Source organism: Chiloscyllium plagiosum, unplaced genomic scaffold, assembly GCF_037043375.1.
Source record: "Chiloscyllium plagiosum isolate Xiang-an unplaced genomic scaffold, Cpla_swu_hap1 HiC_scaffold_6, whole genome shotgun sequence".
Classification (NCBI taxonomy): Eukaryota; Metazoa; Chordata; class Chondrichthyes; order Orectolobiformes; family Hemiscylliidae; genus Chiloscyllium; species Chiloscyllium plagiosum.
In genome coordinates, this window is record NW_028270144.1 from 71,306,968 (window position 1) to 71,331,933 (window position 24,966).

General features: G+C 53.1%; 1 protein-coding gene across 1 annotated transcript in view; it reads right to left on the minus strand.

Annotated features, from left to right (window-relative positions):
- The window catches only part of LOC122551053 (E3 ubiquitin-protein ligase RNF149-like), a 73,202-nt gene that overhangs the window by 21,103 nt on the left and 27,133 nt on the right, over positions 1-24,966 (minus strand). The window contains exons 2-4 of the mRNA XM_087988111.1: positions 13,478-13,734; positions 2,992-3,242; positions 653-736 (exon numbers count right to left, since the gene is read on the minus strand). Coding sequence (XP_087844237.1) covers positions 653-736; positions 2,992-3,242; positions 13,478-13,734 — 592 coding nt within the window. The remainder of the gene's footprint in view (positions 1-652; positions 737-2,991; positions 3,243-13,477; positions 13,735-24,966) is intronic.

Here is a 24,966-nt window from a genome sequence, read left to right on the forward strand (position 1 = left end):
AAGCAAATCAATCACCGGATTAATTGTGGTATTATTTGTTGTAGATCTTTGTTGTAAGCAGCAAACTACTGTATTTTCCAACATCGTATCATTCTCTACATTGCAATAGCTGGGAAGCAAGCGGAGATTGTGAAAAGCTGTTTAAATACATTTCTTTTTCTTTCTATTGGCCATTTACAACATTTGGACATAGTACCTTATGGAGATGACAAAAGGGCCACATAATATCCACTGCCCTACGACGAAAAGTGTCATCCAAAAATCAACCACCAACTCAGTGGGGAAGAGTACAATTTTCAAAGTGGACAATCCATTTATTTTTGTGTAGCAATCAGCCTGTAATCAGGCTGTGTGGGCAGAGGACTGTGTGTGGTGCGGCACAAGTGGCATTGTACAAAATATAGAGGTAGTCCATGCAAACCAAGAAAATACACCACAACACATTTAAAATGTCTAAAAAAAAAATCAATTAGCAGTCTTAGTTTCTGAAAAATAATCCAAGTATCCTTTTGATTCATATGAAGCAAACTTTATGAACTGTTCAAAGAAAGACCTTCCACCCCTGGCAAAATTTCACTCCCTGCAAGTTGTTGCTAAAATAAAGTTAAAACCAAAATCCTGCCAACAGACATATAGAACAATAGTGCCTTACCCTATCTCCATGCCTGACAGTATGCAGCTGAAGTTTACTAATAGCTTTCTTGGCTTCTCTCCTGTTGTTCTTGTTTTTCTTGTTCTGATAGATGAAAAAAAAATGATTATATTCAAAGCTAGTATGTTCATATCTTTTAAGCTAGTCTCCTAAATATTTAAAGTCTAGATTAGAGTGGTGCTGGAAAAGCACAGCAGGTCAGGCAGCATCTGAGGAGCACCTGCTGTGCTTTTCCAACACCCTTCTAATCTAGACTCTGGTTTCCAGCATCTGCAGTCCTCACTTTTGCCTCCTAAATATTTAAAGTTTAACCCAATTTTAAATTTGTGGAACCTGCTCCAAAATCCAGCTGTACAAGTTGCACTGCCTCTATATTCCTTGGCAAAGAACCTGGTTGATATTATGCTCACTTGAAAGAAGTAAAATGGATCCCAAATCATCCAATTTGGCAGGTGTGCATTCTTCACTGAAATTGTGCCACCACCATAAAGAGTAAACACTGAAGTATTAGTGTCCATAGCCTGCACATAAACCCAAACCATAAATACTTTTTCAAAGATTACTTCCCAAAAGCAAGCTGTCCAGACTACAAGTGATACTAATCCAGCTGTATCAAGGTAACCCAATCTACATGTAGCCTAATTCACAATGGATATAGGAATCACTGGAGGCTAACACCAAAAAAAGCTACATGCAGCTAAGAGGAGCAGGAGCAACCTCAGGGCTGCAATCAAAAACAAAATGGCCTGAAATTTAACTTCCCTTTTTTTTAAAAAAAACGAAAGGAGACCTGTTGCTGGTCTCCAAAGCTCAATGAGTCAAGTTACATGAGGCCAAAGTGGCATAAATTCCACTGTCAGCCTGCTGCTACCGTCCCATTTCATCTTCCCACTGCTGTTTGGCCTAACTGGAATATCAGTGAAACCTCTGTTTGAAAAAGAAAATCCTAATTTATTCATTAGTTAGGCCACCTTTGAAATACTACATTCAATTCTGGCCTTCCTGCTATAGGAAAGAGGTTATGAAACTTCAAATGGTTCAGAAAAGATTTATAAACATGTTGCCAGATTTGGAGGGTTTGCACGATAAGGAAAGCCTGAATAGGCTGGGACTACTGTCCCTGGAGCATTTGAGACTGAGGGATGACTTTGCTGAAGTTTATAAAAACATGTGGGACATGGATAGGGGTGTCCAAGACTACAGGGGCTAGGTTTAAGATGAGAGGGGAAAGATTTAAAAGGGAGATGAGGGGCAACTTTTTCACGCAGAGGGTGGTGCATGTATGGAATCAGCTGCCAGGGGTGGTGGTGGAGGCTGGTGCAATTACAACATTTAAAAGACATCTATATGGGTACACAAATAGGACAGTTTTGAGAGATATGGGCCAAGTTAATTTAGGACATCTAGTCTGTATGGATGAGTTGAATGGAAGGATCTGCTTCTGAAATATATGTCTCTGTGACTCTATAATCTGCTAGTCACTTTACGCAATTGCAGTTCTTTCTAAGGCTTGTTTACTTCTTTAATGACACAGAGCAATTGAGCACTAAACACGGTTCACTTGTGAGTCGAGAAATCAAGTGTCATCAGGCCAGCTGATTGTTCTTAGTGACATTTTCTGTTAAACAAGATTTGAGATCTTTCCATCTCAAATATGGTTCGCTCAGTTCTCAGCCAGAAAACAGGGTTCAAGTTGCAGTGTTGCACATTACCTCAAACTAGATTTACCTCAGTGGACAGAGGTAATTAACAAACTATAAAAGTAAAATACACTATTACTTATTGCTGTAAATAGTAACAAAAAAAATGTTGCTTTTGCACCTTTACCAAGACAATGGAACATAATAATTAAAGAAAATTCAGTATAAAATCCTGCTCAAGTCACTGCTACAAAGCATTAACCTACAGTTTACTGGAAAAGATTTGAAGGCTTATCAACATTCAAAGTACTACAATAATACAGCAAACTGAAGGAGAGTGTAAAGAAAAGGTACTTTAAAACCAGGATTTTTTTTTTTAAAAAAAAGGGAAAATTAGAAGGAATGTGCCATATATAAAGAAATGGATGTAATTCAGCACGAACATTCTTATTTGTAAAAAGATTATAATGTGAGAGATCAAAAAAGAGGAAAATGTAAAATGCTAATTTAGAAAGAGAAAGTATTCATTTCACACATTGTGATTATTATATAAACTATTTAAGTAAAAATCTAAGCGGTGTACTGACATTCAAAGTGATGCTTTATTTAAAAGATATGAACCTGAAAGTCTGACTGAATATTTCAGAAATATGATGGAAATTTTAAAATATTTTTAAAATTTTCTTCATAAATATTTACCTGACTTGAAAACTGTGATCCTGCATATAGAAATCTCTGGATGTAATAAAAAATGAGCCACGCCAGGGAGATGATCATCATTGTTATGAAAGCAATAATTACAAATACTACTGACTGAGAGCTCATCCACTCCTGCACATGTCGGGTACCAACAGTTATGGACATGATCACTGGGATACCTCGGCGAGCTAACTCTAGAATTTCCATCCCCTTTGAATTGCCAATCATGATAGCAACAGTATTTCCGGTCCCTGAGAATAAAGAGAGTAAACTGTTAGTAAAAGATCATATCCAAATATGAAGCAGAACTGGAATAAAAGAAAGTGACTCCATTGAGAGATTTCAAATTAAAAAGATGGCAGGAATCAAGGTTAAACATAGCTTCCATCAAGGATCATATTTCTTTGTATTGACATCAGTTTCATTGTTAAAAATCACACAATACCAGGTTATAATCCAACAAGTTTATTTGGAAGTACAAGCTTTCAGACCATTGCTCTTTCATCAAGTAGATAGTGGAGCAGGATCATAGAACACAATTTATAGCAAAAGGATCATAGTGTCATATAACTGATGCAATATATTAAACAAACCTAGATTGCTGTTCAGTCTTTCACCTTTTAGAATGGGGTGCAGGTTTCGATTCATTAATATGTAAATCCCAGAACTTCTTTCAAGTCACACTCCCGAGATAACTTAAAAAAGGTTCTATAAAAAAAGTTCAGATGATACATTAAAAAGGTGTGAGGTTAGAGTCTGTATGTATTCCAACCTTGAGTCAGATGGGCTCTATTTCCAAAGTAGGGATTTATAAAATGTCACATAGATTAACTTCCTACAGATTGTGCGCTTTTTGAACAAAATAGAATGTATCTGCAAATGCAAATTCACCCCATAGACTTATGTGTGTGGACGTGCATGTGAGGAAGAGAGTGAGTGTGTGCATGTGCTTGATAGGAGTGTACGCATGAGTGTGATGGAGTATATGCCTGTGAGAGGGTGCATGCATGGGTGAGAGTGTGGGGGAGGTGCATGTGTGTGTGTACCTGAAAGAGAGTGTGTATACGCCTGAACGAGTGTGTATAAGAGAGGGTCTGCATTAGTGAGAGTAAGAGAGTGTGTGTGTGTGCGCACGCGTGCTTGTGTTTGAATGTATAGCATTCTATTTTGTTCAAAAAGCACAGAATCTGCAGGCAGTCAATCCATGTGACATTTTATAAATTCCTGCTTTGGAAAGAGAACCAGCCTGACTCAAGATTGGAATACATACAGACTCTAACCTCACCTGAGCTGAGATGTCACCTTTTTGACAAAACCTAAGCTAAGCTATCTCAGGAATGTGACTTGAAATGAGTTGTGGGATTTACATATTAATAAATTGAAACCTGCAACACATTCTAAAAGATGAAAGACTTAACAGCAATCTAGGTGTTTTCAATATATTATTTCAGTTGCATTGCACTGTGATCTTTTGCTATAAATTGTGTCCTACGATCCTGCTCCACTAGCTACCTAAAAGGAGCAGTGCTCCAAAAGCTTGTACTTGCAAATAAATCTGTTAGACTATAACCTGGTGTCGCGTGATTTTTAAACTTTGTCCACCCCAGTCCAATACCAGCATCTCCACATCAGTTTCATTGCAATGCTTCTTGCTGAAATATTCGAAGTGTTTATAATATTGCTGCAACACTGTAGTTGAGCCTCTGCCAATGATCCTCTCTAGCTATCTTCCCATCGTAAATACTTATTAAAAGCAGCTCATTTGCAAGGCCGTTGGTATTGGCTGAGCACAAGCGCCTACAATATACTGCTATGTGGGAATTGAGGTGAATAAAAAAAAAAATCTGGAATGTAATAAAATTTAAACAGGTGGCTGGGGATGTTGCCAAAAATACTGATCAGTTTTTAAAACAGACAGAATAAACAGATGGCTCACACGCTATGAAACTGCCCAAAAATCATCTCTTCAAATGGAGAAGCAGAATTAAGTACATGAACAGAGGACATGGCATTATACAGAGGTTCAAACAACATTTTAATAAACCAGACCTTCAGTCTTTTGAGGGGGAATTACTGAATGTCAATGGAAGCATGCCACATGAAGATAGATGGCAACTACCTGGAGTGCCATTTTTCACCCAACAAAAGAAGCAAGAGCCACATCAAGCTCAACGACAATACAGAAACATCAAGATAATACATTGACCAATATTTCTGTATTTTTTTGGCACCAATAGTGTTCGCCCTTTAAAATTAAAATGTTATCCTTCACATCATTCTGTGGTTAAATGTGTCACTGTTTTGGGATGTCACAACTTCTGTTCTCACTTCCTCTAACTACAACCACCAGCGATGCAGAATTTGAACTCCACCTTCTGCTTGAACAGTGTGAAACCAGCAGATTATCATAACAGTTCTCAGGAGAATCCATTGCAAGGCATCCATCATATGCAAGCCTTCATTAATTTGCTTAATCTTCAACAGGAGAAGACTGCATATAATTCCTGTGAAATGCAGGGGATCAAGGTGACATTGGGCAGCTGGTGGCATAGTAGTAATATCACTGGACTAGTCATCCAGATGCCCAATTTAGTGCTTTGGGCACACGGGTTCAAATCATACCACTGTAACTGCAGGAATTTAAATTCAACTAATTCATAAATCTGGAATTAAAAGTTAAGTTCAGTAATGGTGATGCTCTAAATGGCGTAGCAACCAACTCAGTTCACAAACAATTAGCAGTAGGCAACATCTCTGCTGAGGATGTAGATGATGGTGAAAATGATGCCGTATTCCAATTGGTATCTTATTAGGTACACACCTACGTAGGTTTTGTGGCAACCCTGTAAACAGCAAACCATACTCTGGCTCCTTAGTTACAAGATGGAATATGCTCATTTATTCTATAATTTGTGCTCTCCTTTTCTGCTGAACCATTACAGTAAATTGTGATGCAGAAGTACTGGTGCTGGTGAGGAGACGACAAAACATCTCTCCTGCTAATAATAAAGAAATGAAAGTAGTAGGATTGGACCAATAGAAACTCTTGAAGCAAGACTCTGTATGTCAGCTCAAACCTACTGGAACCACCTCTGGTTTACAGCTTTCCCTCTACTATGAAAATTCATTTTGGATGCTATCTTATTTATGTAAATTTATTAGTACCACTGGGTGATTCACTACATGCAAGAGACCTGCAAGAGTGAGGAGAAGATGAGGATGTAGCTGCTTTGCGATGCAGACTGAAGATAAGACTAGCCCCAGGTGAGGAATTAAGAGAATGAGATTATATCAAATGAATATTCAAATAACATCAAACCTGCTACAAAGTCTGCAATCTGTCTCTGAGAATATTGGGCAATGGATAGCTGGACCCTATAGTCCTTATTTCCAGGTTACCTTGTTCACCTTGTGACAGCACCTCACAAATGCAGAGACTGAGGCCCTGTGATTGGTAGTAAAACGTAGTTTCAGTCCGGATGGGTTGAAATGCCAACCGCTGTCTCACAAGGCTTTCGGATTCAGATATCAGCAATATATGACCAATTTGCTGATAAAGAGTAAGAAATCCAGGACAGAGTGGAAAGGAAATATCAGGAGCCAACCTGCATAAGGCTGCAGTTGATTACGAGATAGTAAAAGGTATTCCCTTATGAGCACCTTGAAAAATGAGATGGAAGAGACAACATCAGTGTAAGATTGAGATACCTGTGTTGACTCTGTCACATACATTGTGTGTGCCAAGGAGGTGGTGATGGCGTAGTGGTGTCGCCTCTAGACTAGTAATTCAGAACTATAGGCTAATTTGGATGGACAAGGGTTCAAATACCATCATGATAGATAGCCAAATTTGAATTCAAGAAAAACAACTGGAATTAAAAGCAACTATATAAAACTGTCAGTTGTTGTTAATATCCATCTAATTCAGTAATGTATTTAAGAAAGGAAACCTGCCATCGCTACCCAGTGCTGCCTACACATGATTCCAAACTGACAACAATGTCAGTGCAATTAGGGATGCACAACAACTGCTGGCCTAACCAGTGACACCCACATCCCATGATTAAAATTTTAAAAGGTCAACCATTCAACACGATAGTAACCTACAGGTTGCAGCTCGAAGAATGAGGAGAGACAAAGATTACAAGGGTATGTACAACATGTGCAAAGATTAGGGGTGGGTTCTATCCCTTTTGAATTCTTTGTATTTGAGAAAGATGTGGACTTCTTGCCCAAGTCCCCTTCACGAGCCAGCAGCCGACAAGGTCAAATATGGCCCTCATTGAATGGGGCACTTCTACCATCCAAAATCTTTGAGCAGAGGCAAGATGAAAACACAGATGACCCAACATTTCTCTGTGCTTGCACAATTACAGTAAGGATGGAAATGGGGAATGTCTGGTGATCAAACACCAATAGCATGATGCCCTATGTTATGGTTTCCTTCTGTGAACCTTCTTGGATCGCATGGATTAGTTGGAGCAGCAATTAGAAGCAATAAGGAATTTACAGGAGTTATGAGGTGCAATAGATGGTAATTGCAGGGAGGGAGATAAACTGAAGATACAGTCAGGTAGAGGGGTGACATCCAGGAAAGGTAGGAGAAGGAGGCAAGTATTGCAGGAGTCTGCTGTGCCTATCCCCATCCCTAACAAGTATGCTGTTTTTGAAAACGTAGGGGGTGATGGACTCTTAGGGAATGTAGCACTGACAGCCAGGTTTCTGGGACTATGGCTGGCTCTAATGTAACAATGAGTATGCCAGATTCGAAGCGATTAATTGTGATAGGGGACTGTCTAGTCAAAAGCACAAGTTTCTGCAGCCTGTGAGAAATCAGAATGGTATATTGCCTCCCTGGAGCCAAGATCAAGGATAGCTCAGAGACAGTGCAGAATATTCTTAAAGGGAAGACGAACCAGCAGGAGGTCATGCTACACATTGGAACGAACAGCATAGTTAGGCAGGAAGTTAAAAGTAGGTCCTCAATGATAGCAATACCTGGATTACACCTGGTGCCACAAACTAGTGAGAGTAGGAATAGGAGGTTAGAACAGATGAATGAATGGCTGTGGAGCTGGTGCAGGGGAGAATGGTTCAGATTTTTGGATCATTGGAATCTCTTCTGGGGTAGAAGTGACCTGAACAAGAAGGACGATTGCACCGGAATTGGAAGAGGACTAATATACTGGCAGGGAGATTGGGAAAGGAATAGGTCAAACAGATGGGATAGGCAGGAACAAAGCAGAGAACAAAGGTAGGACTGATAAACTAAGCTGCATTTATTTCAATGCAAGAGGCCTAACAAGGCAGATGGACTCAGGACAGGTTTGGAAACACAGGACTGGGATATCATAGCAATTACAGAGATGCAGCTCAGGAATGGACAGGACTAGAAGCTTAATGTTCCAGAATACAAATACTACAGGAAGGATAGTAAAGGGGGCAAGAGAGGAGGGGGTGTGGCATTTTTGATTAGGTGTAACATTACAGCTGTACTTAGGAAGGATATTCCTGGGAATACATCCAAGGAAGTTATTTGGGTGGAACTGAGAAACAAGAAAGGGATGATCAACTTGTTGGGATTGTAGTATAGACCCCCTAATAGTCAGTGGGAAATTGAGAAACAAATGTGTAAAGAGACCTCAGTTCTCTGCAAGAATAATAAGGTGGGTAGGGTAGGGGATTTTAACTTTCCAAACATAAACTGGGACTGCCATAGTCTTAAGGGCTTGAATGGAGAGGAATTTGTTAAGTATGTACAAGAATATTTTCTGATTCAGAATGTGGATGTACCCACTAGAGAATGTGCAAAACTTGACAGACTCTTGGGAAATAAGGCAAGGCTGGTGAATGAGGTGTCAGTGGGGGCACTTTGGCACCAGTGACCATAATTCCATCAGTTTTAAAATAGTGATGGAAAAGGAGAGACCAGATCTAAAAGTTGAAGTTCTAAATTGAGGATGGCAAAAGGCAGAAACTTTCAAAAGTTGAATGGGAGGGGCAGGTTCGCAGGTAAAGGGATGGCTGGAAAATGGGAAGCTTTCAAAAATGAGATAGAGTCCAGAGACAGTATTTTCCTGTTATGGTCAAGGGAGAGGCTGGTAGGTGTAGGCAATGCTGGATGACGAGAGAAATTGAGGTTTTGGTTAAGAATAAGAAGGAAGCATATGTCAGGTATAGAAAGCAGAGATTGAATGAATCCTTACAACAGTATAAAGGGCAGTCAGAGTATACTTAAGAGGGAAATCAGGAGGGCAAAAAGGGGACAGGACAGAGCTTTGGCAAATAGGGTTAAGGAAAAACCAAAGGCATTCTACAAATACATTATGGATTCAAGGATAACTAGACAGAGAGAATAGGGTCCCTTAAAGATCAGCAAGGCTGCCTATGTATGGAACTGCAGGAGATGGGTGAGATACTAAATGAGTATGGAAGATAGAGAACATGGGGAAATAAATAGTGAAACCTTGAAAAGTTTCCATATTACAGAGGTGGTGGTACTGAATGTCTTAAATATGCATAAAAGGTGGATACATTCCTAAATCAGATGTACCCTAGACCTTTGTGAAAAGCTAGGGAAATGATTGCTGGGCTCTTTGCTGAAATATTTGTATTATCAAAAGTCACAAGTGAGGTGCCAGAGACTGGAGGTTGGTTTATGAGGTGCCACTATTTAAGAAAGGTGGTAAGGACAAGCCAGGGAACTGTAGACCGGTGAGCCTGAGATTGGTGACGGGCAAGGAGTTGGAGGGAATCCTGAGGGACACAATTTACACGTATTTGGAAAGGCAAGGATTGATTAGGGATAGTCAACAAAGTTTCCCACGGATAAAGCTATGTGTCACGAACTTGATTGAGTTTTTTGAAGTAGTGAAGAGGAGGACTGATGAGAGCAAACACCTTCCCATATCAGGGGTGGGCTTTTTAGGCAACATTGGTTGCAACTCACCCTGATTGGTAAAAAAATCAAAGATGCTCAATGCCACTCTGATGCCAGAAAGTAAGTCTGGGGACGGCCAGTTAAAAGTATTGATTCCACTCTCAATGGCGCAGGTGGACTTCCTAGTGATTAGAGATTGAATTTTAGAGTTTGAGGCCTTGGTGGTTGAGCCAACATTCTTGCTAGACAAGTAATGCAGAGCCTCTGGGAAACCGGGTTCAATTCCACCATGATGGATGGTGAAATTTGAATTCAAAACGTTATCTGGAGTTAAAATTGAATGATAACCATGCATTTTCATAAAAATCTCTGCTTCACTAACCGAAGAGAGAACGGTCATCCTTACCTCATATGGCCTACCTGTGATTCAGCAATGTGGTTGACACTTAATTGTCCTCTGAAATGGCACAGAAAATGATTGAGTTGTAATGAACGACTGAAAATGCCTAAGAGAAATTAAATCTTAGTGGTCGCTTGGCGTAAACCTCAGGACTAGAAGCAACAATGGCAAATTCAGCCCCATAAACTCTACAAAGACCATTTTATAACATTAGTACCAAAATTAGGAGAACAGTCTCGCTGACTGATCAAACAAGAGCTTGAAACAGTCAGTCATATTCACAGAAACATACCTTACTCTCAGTCACACCATCACTGGGTATGACCAAAAGCAGTGGCATAATGGTATTTAGCAGGGAGGAAGTTGTCTTGGAAGTCCTCAACATTGACTCCAGACTATGAAGTATCACAGCACCAGGCTGAACACAAGAAAACCACCAGCCCTCTCTCAGCTGATGGATCTGTACTCCTTCATGGTGAATACCACTTCATTGAATCAGAATTCCTACAATGTGGAAGCAGGCCCATCAAAACCACTACAAGCCTCTAAAATGCATCCTACCCAGACCCACACCTCCTACCCTATCCCTGTAACCCTGCATTTCCCATGGCTAATCCATCCAGCCCGCATGTCTTTGGACTGTGGGAGGAAATCGGAACACCTGAGGAAACCCAGGCAGGCCCAGAGAGAACGTGCAAACTCTACACAGTTTGTAGCCCGAGGGTGGAACCAAACTCAGGTCCGTGGCACTGAGAGGCATCAGTGCTAACCACTGAGCCACTATGCTACCACTGCATTTGGAGGAAGCATAGAGGATGTCAACATTCATTACCAAGGGTAGCTCAGCAGTACCACTACCGACCACGCTGGTTGAATTGTAAAGGTCATAACTTTTAGACTATCTGCAGCAGATGGTGACGAAAAGAATATATATCTGGCAGCATCTTCATCTGCCTGCCAGAGGTTAATCTGTTCATGAGAGTATCAATAGGAATGACCACCCTACACTGTCTCTGTAGAAACTAAAACCCATCTTCATATTGAGGAAACCCTGTACTGGTGTCCATTTCCAAGGTGGTGAACGGTATAGATTTTTTGAACAGATCAAGCAATTCAAGACTGGGCATCCATGAAGCACTGTGAGTAATCAGAAAATGAAATTGTACTCCAACACAATATACAACATTATGTCCTCATGGATGCCTCATTCTACCATTACCACAAAGCAAGGAGATCAACCTGGAGTTCAATGAAGAGTGCAGAAGGGCATGCCAGGAGCAGCACCAGGCATTGCCTGAAAATGAGTCGTCAACCTGGTGAAGCTACAATCCAAGTTTACTTATGTGCCAAATAACATAGGGAGCAAGTGGGAGATAGGGCTAAGCAATTTCACAATTAAAGAACTCAGATCCAAGGTCTGCAGTTGTGAATAGTTGTGGATAAATTAAATAACTCACTGGAGCATGGGACTCCACAAATATCCCATCCTCAAAAAAGGGAGAGTCTGGGAAACCAGTGCAAAAGATAAGGTTAAAGCATTTATAAGCATCCTCGGCCACAAGTGTCAAGTGGATATTCCATCCCAGCCTCTTTTAAACGTCCTCAACATATATCAATCTTCAGCTAACTCAATACGCTCCATGTGACAGGAAAAGAAATGGTGATGGCACTGGATGTTGCAAAGGCTTTGGGCCCTTACAATATTCTAGCAACTCACTGCTAATTGGAGTCATATCCGGCACAAAAAAGGTGATGATTATGGTCATTGGAGGTCAGTGAACTTAGCTCCAACACATCTCAGCAGGAGTTCCTCAGGGTAGTACCCTAGATCCAACCAAATTTAGCTGTCTTATCAATGATGTTTCCTCTATCTTAAGGTCAGAGGTGAGAATGCTCACAGGTGATTTGCAGAACATTCAGCATTATTTGAGTCCTCAGATACTGAAGCAGTTCATGTCCAAATGCAGCAAGACCTAGACAATATTAGGTTCAGGTTGACACGTAGCAAGTAACATTCATGCCATCTCCAAACAGAATGAACCTAAACATGGCTTCTCAACATGCAATGCTATGACCATCACTGAATTCCCAAATTAGCAACGTGCTGTGGTCACCGCTAACCAGAAATTAAACTGAACTGGCCTACCAGAGCAGGACAAAGCCTAGCAATTCTGCAATGAATAACTCATCAACTGACTTTCCAAAACTTGTTCACCAAGGCAGCAAAAGTCAGGAGTGTGAAAGAATACTCCCTATTCTCAAGAAACATGAGACCATTTAGGTCAAAACAGACTGACAACATATCCTCAAACATTCATTCCTTCCACTACCACCAATGCTCAGTAGCAGCGGGTTGAACCATCTACAAGATGCAATGCATAAATGCACCAAGGTTCCTTAGACAGCACCTTCCAAACCCAGGATCATGTAAGGGCAGGATAGATGGCAAGTGACAGCAGGTGAATGAGAGGCCATGCATTACAAAATACTTGTACATTTTTATAAATATAATGAATACAAATTAAGATCTAAATGCCTTTTAGCAATAAAAGTAACTGCCTTATCTAATTTAAGAAACTTGCCTGGCTAATTTCTTTATTCTGACAAGTACATATGAACTCGCAATACAGCATGCTATTTTAAAGTTCAAAAACCAGTTGCAATCAAACAAATGGGAAGTTAAGAAAAATAAGAAATCCTGTCCTTACCAGGTCAAAATACAAACACTTCCACAATTTCCTCACCCACTTCCTTCAATACAGAAGTGATTTCAGAAACAAGGACAAATACACAGTAACTTCGGCATACATAAACTGTTCTGCTGCAAATAAAAACTGTTCGCAATGTTATGAATCAGTTATCTTTGCTCAAAAAGTAAGGTTATTAATCAGTTAGAAGAACTGTTTTTTTTTGTTGGACACAATCTCATTTTTATGCAATCAGAACTCACAATTCAAACATTTTTAATGTCTGTAACTAAACTTTCAGTAATCTTTTAATAAAGACAACAACCTGTTCAGGAGGCATTGATGACGTCAGGGGGTGATGTACAATTGCTTATGCAACAACATAAGAACAATTCACACCATTGCACTAACAACAAAGAAACACATACGTTTTCCCAAAAGGACAAAATTACAATTTAAAAACAAGATTAACCAGTTATGGTCAACTGTTTTTACAAACTGTGATATACTAAAACTTACCAATGTGATTCATGGTTACTGTTGCATTCCCAGTACCAAGAAAGTTGTAAATCACAACTGCAGATGCCAATTTTTTGGCAGCATTCAAAATTTTCTCCTTGAAAGTACAATTTCCTCTCGCAATCAGAGCTATCCATGGTTCCCCTGACCGAGGTATGAAGTATTCGGTGTTGGGGCCACATCCCAATTGGTCCCGGTTGGACCTAGGGATCCCTATTACTCCCTGCACACTCTCTTTAGGTGAACTATCACCGTATCTAGAAAAAAAGAATAAAGCCCATAACAAACATATGACTTAAATTCTCCTTTGTTTAAAAAAAAGCTTCCCTTGTCTACCCTCCCCCATGCTATCCTTGATATCCTGCTCTCTTCTTTCACACCTGATGAGCCATCTTTCCTTTGCTACCCTCACACTCTTCCACAAAACCACACCATTCTCTTGCCCTTCCTTCTAACCTAATCCCTAGCATCTACCATTCTTCATTTAAACCTCCCCTTACTCCTGCTCCTCCTCCACAATCACTACCCTCTCTTCAAATCCCTCTGTCCTCCAAATTCCTTCCTCCTACACCTCCACTTTCCTTCCTTCACCACTTCTCTGCCAAACCCCCATATTCTCCCCGAGTCTCCACTTCCTCCTCTCCATTAACCCCTCACCTCCTACCCCAACTACCCAGTACCTCCCTCCCCAATCTCCTGACTCCAACCTACCCCCACTTCTCCTACTACAATTCCACTCCCTATCCTCTTCTCCCTGATCCTCTCACCTATCCCTCTATTACCTTCTTCCCCATTACCTAACCCTATACCCTCAAAGCATCTACCTCTTCAAAGCCCTCCCCCCAGCATATGCCCTGTCCCATCAAGGTGCCGAGTACTTATCACCCCCATGTCCCAGGTGCCTGCCACCCCCATCTCTTCACCTCCTGCCACACCTCTCCACCTTTACCTGCAGCGCACCCCTCCCCAGAACTTTTCCCCACCCACCCACCTAGTACCTCCCCTCCAGGTAACCTACAGCTGTCTCGCTCCCACCCCTATAACTGACACCACCACCCGTACCTGACTCCCTCCCCACCGGTACCTAACATCCCCCCCTGTACCTGACCCTACCACCCCCACACCCCCAGTACTTGACCCTGTCCCTCCACCCCCCCCCCCCAGTACCTGACCCCCCCCCCTGTACCTGACCATCTCCCTCCCCCTTACCGCCCCCAGTATCTGACCCTCCACTCCCCCCCCCTCCCCCACCCAGTACCTGACCCCCCTCCCTCCACCCCCAGAAGCTGGACCCTCCCCCCAAGTACCTGACACCCCCCATCCCCCCAGTACCTGACTCCCCCTCCTCCCCCTCAGTACCTGACCCCCCCCTCCCTCCTCCCCCCCCCAGTACCTGATCCACCATCTCCCCCGCCAAGTACCTGACCCCCCTTCCTCCCCCAGTACCTGATTCCTCCCATACCTGACACCCCTCCCCCCAGTACCTGACACCCCTCCCCCAGTACCTGACCTCCCCAGTACCTGACCATCCCTCTCCCCCCAGTACCTGACCTCCCCAGTACCTGACCTCCCCTCTCCCCCAGTACCTGACCCCGCCTCTCTCCCCCGTACCTGACCCACCACCCTGAGTACCTGACCCCGCACCCTCCGCCCCCCAGTGGCTGACCCCCTTCACCCAGTTCCTGATACCCCCTTCCCCCTCCCCCAGTACCTGACCTCCCCAGTACCTGACCACCCCTCTCTCCCCCGTACCTGACCCCCCTTTCTCCCCCGTACCTGACCCCCCACCCCGAGTACCTGACCCCGCACCCTCCTCCCCCACACTACCTGACCCCCTCCCTCCTCCCCACAGTACCTGACACCCCCCTCCCTCCTCCCCACAGTACCTGACCCCCCCGGTACCTGACCCCCCTCCCTCCTCCCCACAGTACCTGAACCCCCCGGTACCTGACTCCCGCCTCCCCACACTACCTGACCCCCTCCCTCCTCCCCACAGTACCTGACACCCCCCTCCCTCCTCCCCACAGTACCTGAACCCCCCGTACCTGACTCCCCCTCCCTCCACCCCACCCCCGTACCTGACTCCACCTCCCTCCACACTCCGTACCTGACCCCCCTCCCTTCTTCCCCCCCCGTACCTGAACCCCCTCCCTTCTCCCACCCCGTACCTGACCCCCCTCCCTTCTCCCCCCCACCCCCGTACCTGACCCCCCTCCCTTCTCCCCCCTCCCGTACCTGACCCCCTCCCTTCTCCCCCCCCGTACCTGACCCCCCTCCCTTCTCCCCCCCCCGTACCTGACCCCCCTCCCTTCTCCCCCCCCCGTACCTGACCCCCCTCCCTTCTCCCCGCCCCCGTACCTGACCCCCCTCCCTTCTCCCCCCCCCGTACCTGACCCCCCTCCCTTCTCCCCCCCCGTACCTGACCCCCCTCCCTTCTCCCCACCCCCCGTACCTGACCCCCCTCCCTTCTCCCCACCCCCCGTACCTGACCCCCCTCCCTTCTCCCCACCCCCCGTACCTGACCCCCCTCCCTTCTCCCCACCCCCCGTACCTGACCCCCCTCCCTTCTCCCCACCCCCCGTACCTGACCCCCCTCCCTTCTCCCCACCCCCCGTACCTGACCCCCCTCCCTTCTCCCCACCCCCCGTACCTGACCCCCCTCCCTTCTCCCCACCCCCCGTACCTGACCCCCCTCCCTTCTCCCCCCCCCCCGTACCTGACCCTATTCCCTTCTCCCCCCACCGTACCTGACCCCCTTCCCTTCTCCCCCCACCGTACCTGACCCCCTTCCCTTCTCCCGCCCCCCGTACCTGACCCCCTTCCCTTCTCCCGCCCCCCGTACCTGACCCCCCTCCCTTCTCCCGCCCCCCGTACCTGACCGCCCTCCCTTCTCACCCCCCCGTACCTGACCGCCCTCCCTTCTCACCCCCCCGTACCTGACCCCCCTCCCTTCTCCCCCGCCCTGTACCTGAACCCCCTCCCTTCTCCCCCGCCCTGTACCTGACCCCCCTCCCTTCTCACCCCCCCGTACCTGACCGCCCTCCCTTCTCCCCACCCCGTACCTGACCCCCCTCCCTTCTCCCCCGCCCCGTACCTGACCCCCCTCCCTTCTCCCCCGCCCTGTACCTGATCCGCCTCCCTTCTCCCCCCCCGTACCTGACCCCCCTCCCTTCTCCCCACCCCGTACCTGAACCCCCTCCCAACTCTCCCCCCGTACCTGACCCCCTCCCTTCTCCCCCCCCCGTACCTGACCCCCCCTACCCCCCCTGTACCTGACCCCCCCTCCCTTCTCCCCCGCCGTACCTGAACCCCTCCCTTCTCCTCCCCCCTGTACCTGACCCCCCTCCCTTCTCCCCCCCTTGTCCCACCCTTCTCCCCCCCTGTACCTGACCCCCCTCCCTTCTCCCCCCCGTACCTGACCCCCCTCCCTTCTCCCCACCCCGTACCTGAACCCCCTCCCAACTCTCCCCCCGTACCTGACCCCCTCCCTTCTCCCCCCCCCGTACCTGACCCCCCCTACCCCCCCTGTACCTGACCCCCCCTCCCTTCTCCCCCGCCGTACCTGAACCCCTCCCTTCTCCTCCCCCCTGTACCTGACCCCCCTCCCTTCTCCCCCCCTTGTCCCACCCTTCTCCCCCCCTGTACCTGACCCCCCTCCCTTCTCCCCCCTGTACCTGACCCCCCTCCCTTCTCCCCCGCCCTGTACCAGACCCCCCTCCCTTCTCCCCCGCCCTGTACCAGACCCCCCTCCCTTCTCCCCCGCCCTGTACCAGACCCCACTCCCTTCTCCCCCGCCCTGTACCAGACCCCCCTCCCTTCTCCCCCGCCCTGTACCAGACCCCCCTCCCTTCTCCCCCGCCCTGTACCAGACCCCCCTCCCTTCTCCCCCGCCCTGTACCAGACCCCCCTCCCTTCTCCCCCGCCCTGTACCAGACCCCCCTCCCTTCTCCCCCGCCCTGTACCAGACCCCCCTCCCTTCTCCCCCGCCCTGTACCAGACCCCCCTCCCTTCTCCCCCGCCCTGTACCAGACCCCCCTCCCTTCTCCCCCGCCCTGTACCAGACCCCCCTCCCTTCTCCCCCGCCCTGTACCAGACCCCCCTCCCTTCTCCCCCCCCCGTACCTGACCCCCCTCCCTTCTCCCCCGCCCTGTACCTGACCCCCCTCCCTTCTCCCCCCCCCCCGTACCTGACCCCCCTCCCTTCTCCCCCGCCCCTGTACCTGATCCCCTCCCTTCTCCCCCCCGTACCTGACACCCCTCCCTTCTCCCCCGCCCTGTACCTGATCCCCTCCCTTCTCCCCCCCGTACCTGACACCCCTCCCTTCTCCCTACCCCGTACCTGACCCCCCTCCCTTCTCCCCCGCCCTGTACCTGACCCCCCTCCCTTCTCCCTCCCCCATACCTGACACCCCTCCCTTCTCCCCACCCCGTACCTGACCCCCCTCCCTTCTCCCCACCCCGTACCTGACACCCCTCCCCTTCTCCCCACCCCGTACCTGACCCCCCTCCCTTCTCCCCACCCCGTACCTGACACCCCTCCCCTTCTCCCCACCCCGTACCTGACCCCCCTCCCTTCTCCCCCACCGTACCTGAGCCCCTCCCTTCTCCCCCCCCTGTACCTGACCCCCTCCCTTCTCCCCCCCCGTACCTGACCCCCCCTACCCCCCTGTACCTGACCCCCCCTCCCTTCTCCCCCGCCGTACCTGAACCCCTCCCTTCTCCTCCCCCCTGTACCTGACCACCCTCCCTTCTCCCCCCCTTGTCCCACCCTTCTCACCCCCCCGTACCTGACCCCCCTCCCTTCTCACCCCCCCGTACCTGACCCCCCTCCCTTCTCACCCCCCCGTACCTGACCCCCCTCCCTTCTCCCCCGCCCTGTACCTGAACCCCCTCCCTTCTCCCCCGCCCCGTACCTGACCCCCCTCCCTTCTCCCCCGCCCCGTACCTGATCCCCCTCCCTTCTCCCCCCCCCGTACCTGACCCCGCTCCCTTCTCCCCCGCCCCGTACCTGACCCCCCTCCCTTCTCCCCCGCCCTGTACCTGATCCCCCTCCCTTCTCCCCCCCCGTACCTGACCCCCCTCCCTTCTCCCCACCCCGTACCTGACCCCCCTCCCTTCTCCCCCACCGTACCTGAGCCCCTCCCTTCTCCCCCCCCGTACCTGAGCCCCTCCCTTCTCCCCCCCCGTACCTGACCCCCTCCCTTCTCCCCCCCCGTACCTGACCCCCTCCCTTCTCCCCCCCCGTACCTGACCCTCCCTTCTCCCCCCCTGTACCTGACCCCCCCTCCCTTCTCCCCCGCCGTACCTGAACCCCTCCCTTCTCCTCCCCCCTGTACCTGACCCCCCTCCCTTCTCCCCCCCTTGTCCCACCCTTCTCCCCCCCTGTACCTGACCCCCCTCCCTTCTCCCCCCCCCCCGTACCTGACACCCCTCCCTTCTCCCCACCCCGTACCTGACCCCCCTCCCTTCTCCCCCGCCCTGTACCTGATCCCCTCCCTTCTCCCCCCCGTACCTGACACCCCTCCCTTCTCCCTACCCCGTACCTGACCCCCCTCCCTTCTCCCCCGCCCTGTACCTGACCCCCCTCCCTTCTCCCTCCCCCATACCTGACACCCCTCCCTTCTCCCCACCCCGTACCTGACCCCCCTCCCTTCTCCCCACCCCGTACTTGACCCCCCTCCCTTCTCCCCACCCCGTACTTGACCCCCCTCCCTTCTCCCCCACCGTACCTGAGCCCCTCCCTTCTCCCCCCCCGTACCTGAGCCCCTCCCTTCTCCCCCCCATACCTGACCCCCCCTACCCCCCCTGTACCTGACCCCCCCTCCCTTCTCCCCCGCCGTACCTGAACCCCTCCCTTCTCCTCCCCCCTGTACCTGACCACCCTCCCTTCTCCCCCCCCTTGTCCCACCCTTCTCACCCCCCCGTACCTGACCCCCCTCCCTTCTCACCCCCCCCGTACCTGACCCCCCTCCCTTCTCCGCCCCCCCGTACCTGACACCCCTCCCTTCTCCCCCGCCCCGTACTTGACCCCCCTCCCTTCTCCCTCCCCCATACCTGACACCCCTCCCTTCTCCCCACCCCGTACCTGACACCCCTCCCTTCTCCCCACCCCGTACTTGACCCCCCTCCCTTCTCCCCACCCCGTACTTGACCCCCCTCCCTTCTCCCCCACCGTACCTGAGCCCCTCCCTTCTCCCCCCCCGTACCTGAGCCCCTCCCTTCTCCCCCCCCCTGTACCTGACCCCCTCCCTTCTCCCCCCCCGTACCTGACCCCCCCTACCCCCCCTGTACCTGACCCCCCCCTCCCTTCTCCCCCGCCGTACCTGAACCCCTCCCTTCTCCTCCCCCCTGTACCTGACCACCCTCCCCTTCTCCCCCCCCTTGTCCCACCCTTCTCACCCCCCCGTACCTGACCCCCCTCCCTTCTCACCCCCCCCGTACCTGACCCCCCTCCCTTCTCCGCCCCCCGTACCTGACACCCCTCCCTTCTCCCCCGCCCCGTACTTGACCCCCTCCCTTCCGCCCCGCCCTGCACCTGATCCCCCTCCCTTCTCCCCCCCCCGTACCTGACCCCCCTCCCTTCTCCCCCGCCCCGTACCTGACCCCCCTCCCTTCTCCCCCGCCCTGTACCTGACCCCCCTCCCTTCTCCCCCCCCCGTACCTGACCCCCCTCCCTTCTCCCCACCCCGTACCTGACCCCCCTCCCTTCTCCCCACCCCGTACCTGAGCCCCTCCCTTCTCCCCCCCCTGTACCTGAGCCCCTCCCTTCTCCCCCCCGTACCTAACCCCCTCCCTTCTCCCCCCCCGTACCTGACCCCCCCTACCCCCCCTGTACCTGACCCCCCCTACCTTCTCCCCCGCCGTACCTGACCCCCCTCCCTTCTCCCCCCCTTGTCCCTCCCTTCTCCCCCCCTGTACCTGACCCCCCTCCCTTCTCCCCCCCTGTACCTGACCCCCCTCCCTTCTCCCCCCCTGTACCTGACCCCCCTCCCTTCTCCCCCCCTGTACCTGACCCCCCTCCCTTCTCCCCCCCTGTACCTGACCCCCGTTCCTTCTCCCCCACTTGTCCCCCCCTTCTCCCCCCCTGTACCTGACCCCCCTCCCTTCTCCCCTCCTTTCCCCCCCTGTACCTGACCCCCTCCCTTCACCCCCCCGTACCTGAACCCATCCCTTATCCCCCCTGTACCTGACCCCCCTCCTTATCCCCCCCTTGTCCCCCTCTTCTCCCCCCCTTCTCCCCCCCCCGTACCTGACCCCCCTCCTTTCTCTCCCCCCCCCGTACCTGACCCCCCCTCCCTTCTCCCCCCCTGTACCTGACCCCCCTCCCTTCTCCCCCCCTGTACCTGACCCCCCTCCCTTCTCCCCCCCCTGTACCTGACCCCCCTCCCTTCTCCCCCCCCTGTACCTGACCCCCCTCCCTTCTCCCCCCCCTGTACCTGACCCCCCTCCCTTCTCCCCCCCCTGTACCTGACCCCCCTCCCTTCTCCCCCCCCTGTACCTGACCCCCCTCCCTTCTCCCCCCCCCTGTACCTGACCCCCCTCCCTTCTCCCCCCCCTGTACCTGACCCCCCTCCCTTCTCCCCCCCCCGTACCTGACCCCCCTCCCTTCTCCCCCCCCCGTACCTGACCCCCCTCCTTTCTCTCCCCCCCCCGTACCTGACCCCCCTCCCTTCTCCCCCCCCCGTACCTGACCCCCCTCCCTTCTCCCCCCCCCGTACCTGACCCCCCTCCTTTCTCTCCCACCCCCCCGTACCTGACCCCCCTCTCTTCTCCCCCCCCTGTACCTGACCCCCCTCCCTTCTCCCCCCCCGTACCTGACCCCCCTCCCTTCTCCCCCCCCTGTACCTGACCCCCCTCCCTTCTCCCCCCCCGTACCTGACCCCCCTCCCTTCTCCCCCCCCTGTACCTGACCCCCCTCCCTTCTCCCCCCCCTGTACCTGACCCCCCTCCCTTCTCCCCCCCCTGTACCTGACCCCCCTCCCTTCTCCCCCCCCTGTACCTGACCCCCCTCCCTTCTCCCCCCCCCTGTACCTGACCCCCCTCCTTATCCCCCCCCTGTACCTGACCCCCCTCCTTATCCCCCCCCTGTACCTGACCCCCCTCCTTATCCCCCCCTTGTACCTGACCCCCCTCCTTATCCCCCCCTTGTCCCCTCTCTTCTCCCCCCCCTTCTCCCCCCCCCGTACCTGGCCCCCCTCCCTTCTCTCCCCCCCCCCCCGTACCTGACCCCCCTCCCTTCTCTCCCCCCCCGTACCTGACCCCCCTCCCTTCTCCCCCCCCCGTACCTGACCCCCCTCCTTATCCCCCCCTTGTCCCCCTCTTCTCCCCCCTTCTCCCCCCCCCGTACCTGACCCCCCCTCCCTTCTCTCCCCCCTCCCGTACCTGACCCCCCTCCCTTCTCTCCCCCCCCCCGTACCTGACCCCCCTCCCTTCTCTCCCCCCCCCCCCCGTACCTGACCCCCCTCCCTTCTCTCCCCCCCCCCCCGTACCTGACCCCCCTCCCTTCTCCCCCCCTGTACCTGACCCCCCTCCTTATCTCCCCCTTGTCCCCCTCTTCTCCCCCCTTCTCCCCCCCCCGTACCTGACCCCCCTCCCTTCTCTCCCCCCTCCCGTACCTGACCCCCCTCCCTTCTCTCCCCCCCCCGTACCTGACCCCCCTCCCTTCTCTCCCCCCCCCCGTACCTGACCCCCCTCCCTTCTCCCCCCCCTGTACCTGACCCCCCTCCCTTCTCCCCCCTGTACCTGACCCCCCTCCCTTCTCCCCACCCTGTACCTGACCCCCCTCCCTATCCCCCCCACCCTGTACCTGACCCCCCTCCCTATCCCCCCCCTGTACCTGACCCCCCTCCCTATCCCCCCCCTGTACCTGACCCCCCTCCCTTCTCCCCCCCCCTGTACCTGACCCTCCTCCTTATCCCCCCCTTGTCCCCCTCTTCTCCCCCCCTTCTCCCCCCCTGTACCTGACCCCCCTCCCTTCTCTCCCCCCCCCCGTACCTGACCCCCCTCCCTTCTCTCCCCCCCCTGTACCTGACCCCCCTCCCTTCTCCCCCCCCTGTACCTGACCCCCCTCCCTTCTCCCCCCCCTGTACCTGACCCCGCTCCCTTCTCCCCCCCCTGTACCTGACCCCCCTCCCTTCTCCCCACCCTTCTCCCCCCCCTGTACCTGACCCCCCCCTTCCCCCCCCCCCCCCCCCTGTACCTGACCCCCCCCTTCCCCCCCCCCCCCCCCTGTACCTGACCCCCCTCCCTTCTCCACCCCGAACCTGGCGCCTCTCCCTTCTTCCCCCCCACCCAAACCTGACCCCTCTCCCTTCTCCCCCCCTGTACCTGACCCCCCTCCCTTCTCCACCCCGAACCTGGCGCCTCTCCCTTCTTCCCCCCCACCCAAACCTGACCCCTCTCCCTTCTCCCCCCAGAGTACCTGACCCCCCTCCCTTCTCCCCCCACAGAACCTGACCCCCCTCCCTTCTCCCCCCACAGTACCTGACCCCCCTCCCTTCTCCCCCCACAGTACCTGACCCCCCTCCCTTCTCCCCCGCTTCTCCCCCCTTGTACCTGACGCCTCTCCCTTCTCCCCCCCCTTACCTGAACCCCCCTCTCTTCTCCCCCCCTGTACCTGACCCCCCATCCCTTCTCCCCCCACAGTACCTGACACCCCCAGTACCTGACCCCCCCTCCTCTCCCCCAGTACCTGACACCCCAGTACCTGACCGCCCTCCCTCCTCCCCCCAGTACCTGACCGCCCTCCCTCCCCCCCCAGTACCTGACCCCCCCTCCCTCCTCCCCCAGTACCTGACCCCCCCTCCCTCCTCCCCCCAGTACCTGACCCCCCCTCCCTCCTCCCCCCAGTACCTGACCCCCCCTCCCTCCTCCCCCCAGTACCTGACCCCCCCACTCCCTCCACCCCCCAGTACCGGACCCCCCCACTCCCTCCACCCCCCAGTACCGGACCCCCCCCTCCCTCCTCCCCCCAGTACCTGACCCCCCACCCTCCTCCCCCCAGTACCTGACCCCCCCACTCCCTCCACCCCCCCCCAGTGCCTGACCCCTCCACTCCCTCCACCCCCCCGTACCTGACCCCCCTCCCTTCTCCACCCCGAACCTGACGCCTCTCCCTTCTTGCCCCCCCCGAACCTGACCCCCCTCCCTTCTCCCCCCAGAGTACCTGACCCCCCTCCCTTCTCCCCCCCACAGAACCTGACCCCCCTCCCTTCTCCCCCCACAGTACCTGACCCCCCTCCCTTCTCCCCCCCTTCTCCCCGCTGTACCTGACCCCCCTCCCTTCCCCCTGTACCTGACCCCCTCCCTTCTCCCCCCTGTACCTGACCCCCTCCCTTCTCCCCCCTGTACCTGACACCCCTCCCTTCTCCCCCCCTGTACCTGACCCCCCTCCCTTCTCCCCCGCCGTACCTGAACCCCTCCCTTCTCCCCACCCCGTACCTGACCCCCCCCCCTTCTCCCGCCCCCCGTACCTGAACCCCCTCCCTTCTCCCCCGCCGTACCTGAACCCCTCCCTTCTCCCGCCCCCCGTACCTGAACCCCCTCCCTTCTCCCCCCCTGTACCTGACCCCCTCCCTTCTCCCCCCCTGTACCTGACCCCCTCCCTTCTCCCCCCACCGTACCTGACCCCCCCTATCCCCCCCGTACCTGAACCCCTCCCTTCTCCCCCCCCGTAACTGACCCCCCTCGCTTGTCCCCCCCCGTACCTGATCCCCCTCCCTTCTCCCCCCTCCGTACCTGAACCCATCCCTTCTCCCCCCTGTAACTGACCCCCCTCCCTTCTCCCCCCCTTGTCCCCCTCTTCTCCCCGCCTGTACCTGACCCCCCTCCCTTCTCCCCCCCTTTCCCCCCCCCAGTACCTGACCCCCCCACACCCTCCACCCCCCCAGTACCTGAACCCCCCACACCCTCCACCCCCCCAGTACCTGACCCCCCCTCCCTCCTCCCCCCAGTACCTGACCCCCCCACACCCTCCACCCCCCCAGTACCTGAACCCCCCACACCCTCCACCCCCCCAGTACCTGACCCCCCCACACCCTCCACCCCCCCAGTACCTGACCCCCCCACACCCTCCACCCCCCCAGTACCTGACCCCCCCACACCCTCCACCCCCCCAGTACCTGACCCCCCCACACCCTCCACCCCCCCAGTACCTGACCCCCCCACACCCTCCACCCCCCCAGTACCTGACCCCCCCACACCCTCCACCCCCCAGTACCTGACCCCCCCACACCCTCCACCCCCCCAGTACCTGACCCCCCCACACCCTCCACCCCCCCAGTACCTGACCCCCCCACACCCTCCACCCCCCCAGTACCTGACCCCCCCACACCCTCCACCCCCCCAGTACCTGACCCCCCCACACCCTCCACCCCCCCCAGTACCTGACCCCCCCACACCCTCCACCCCCCCAGTACCTGACCCCCCCACACCCTCCACCCCCCCAGTACCTGACCCCCCCACACCCTCCACCCCCCCAGTACCTGACCC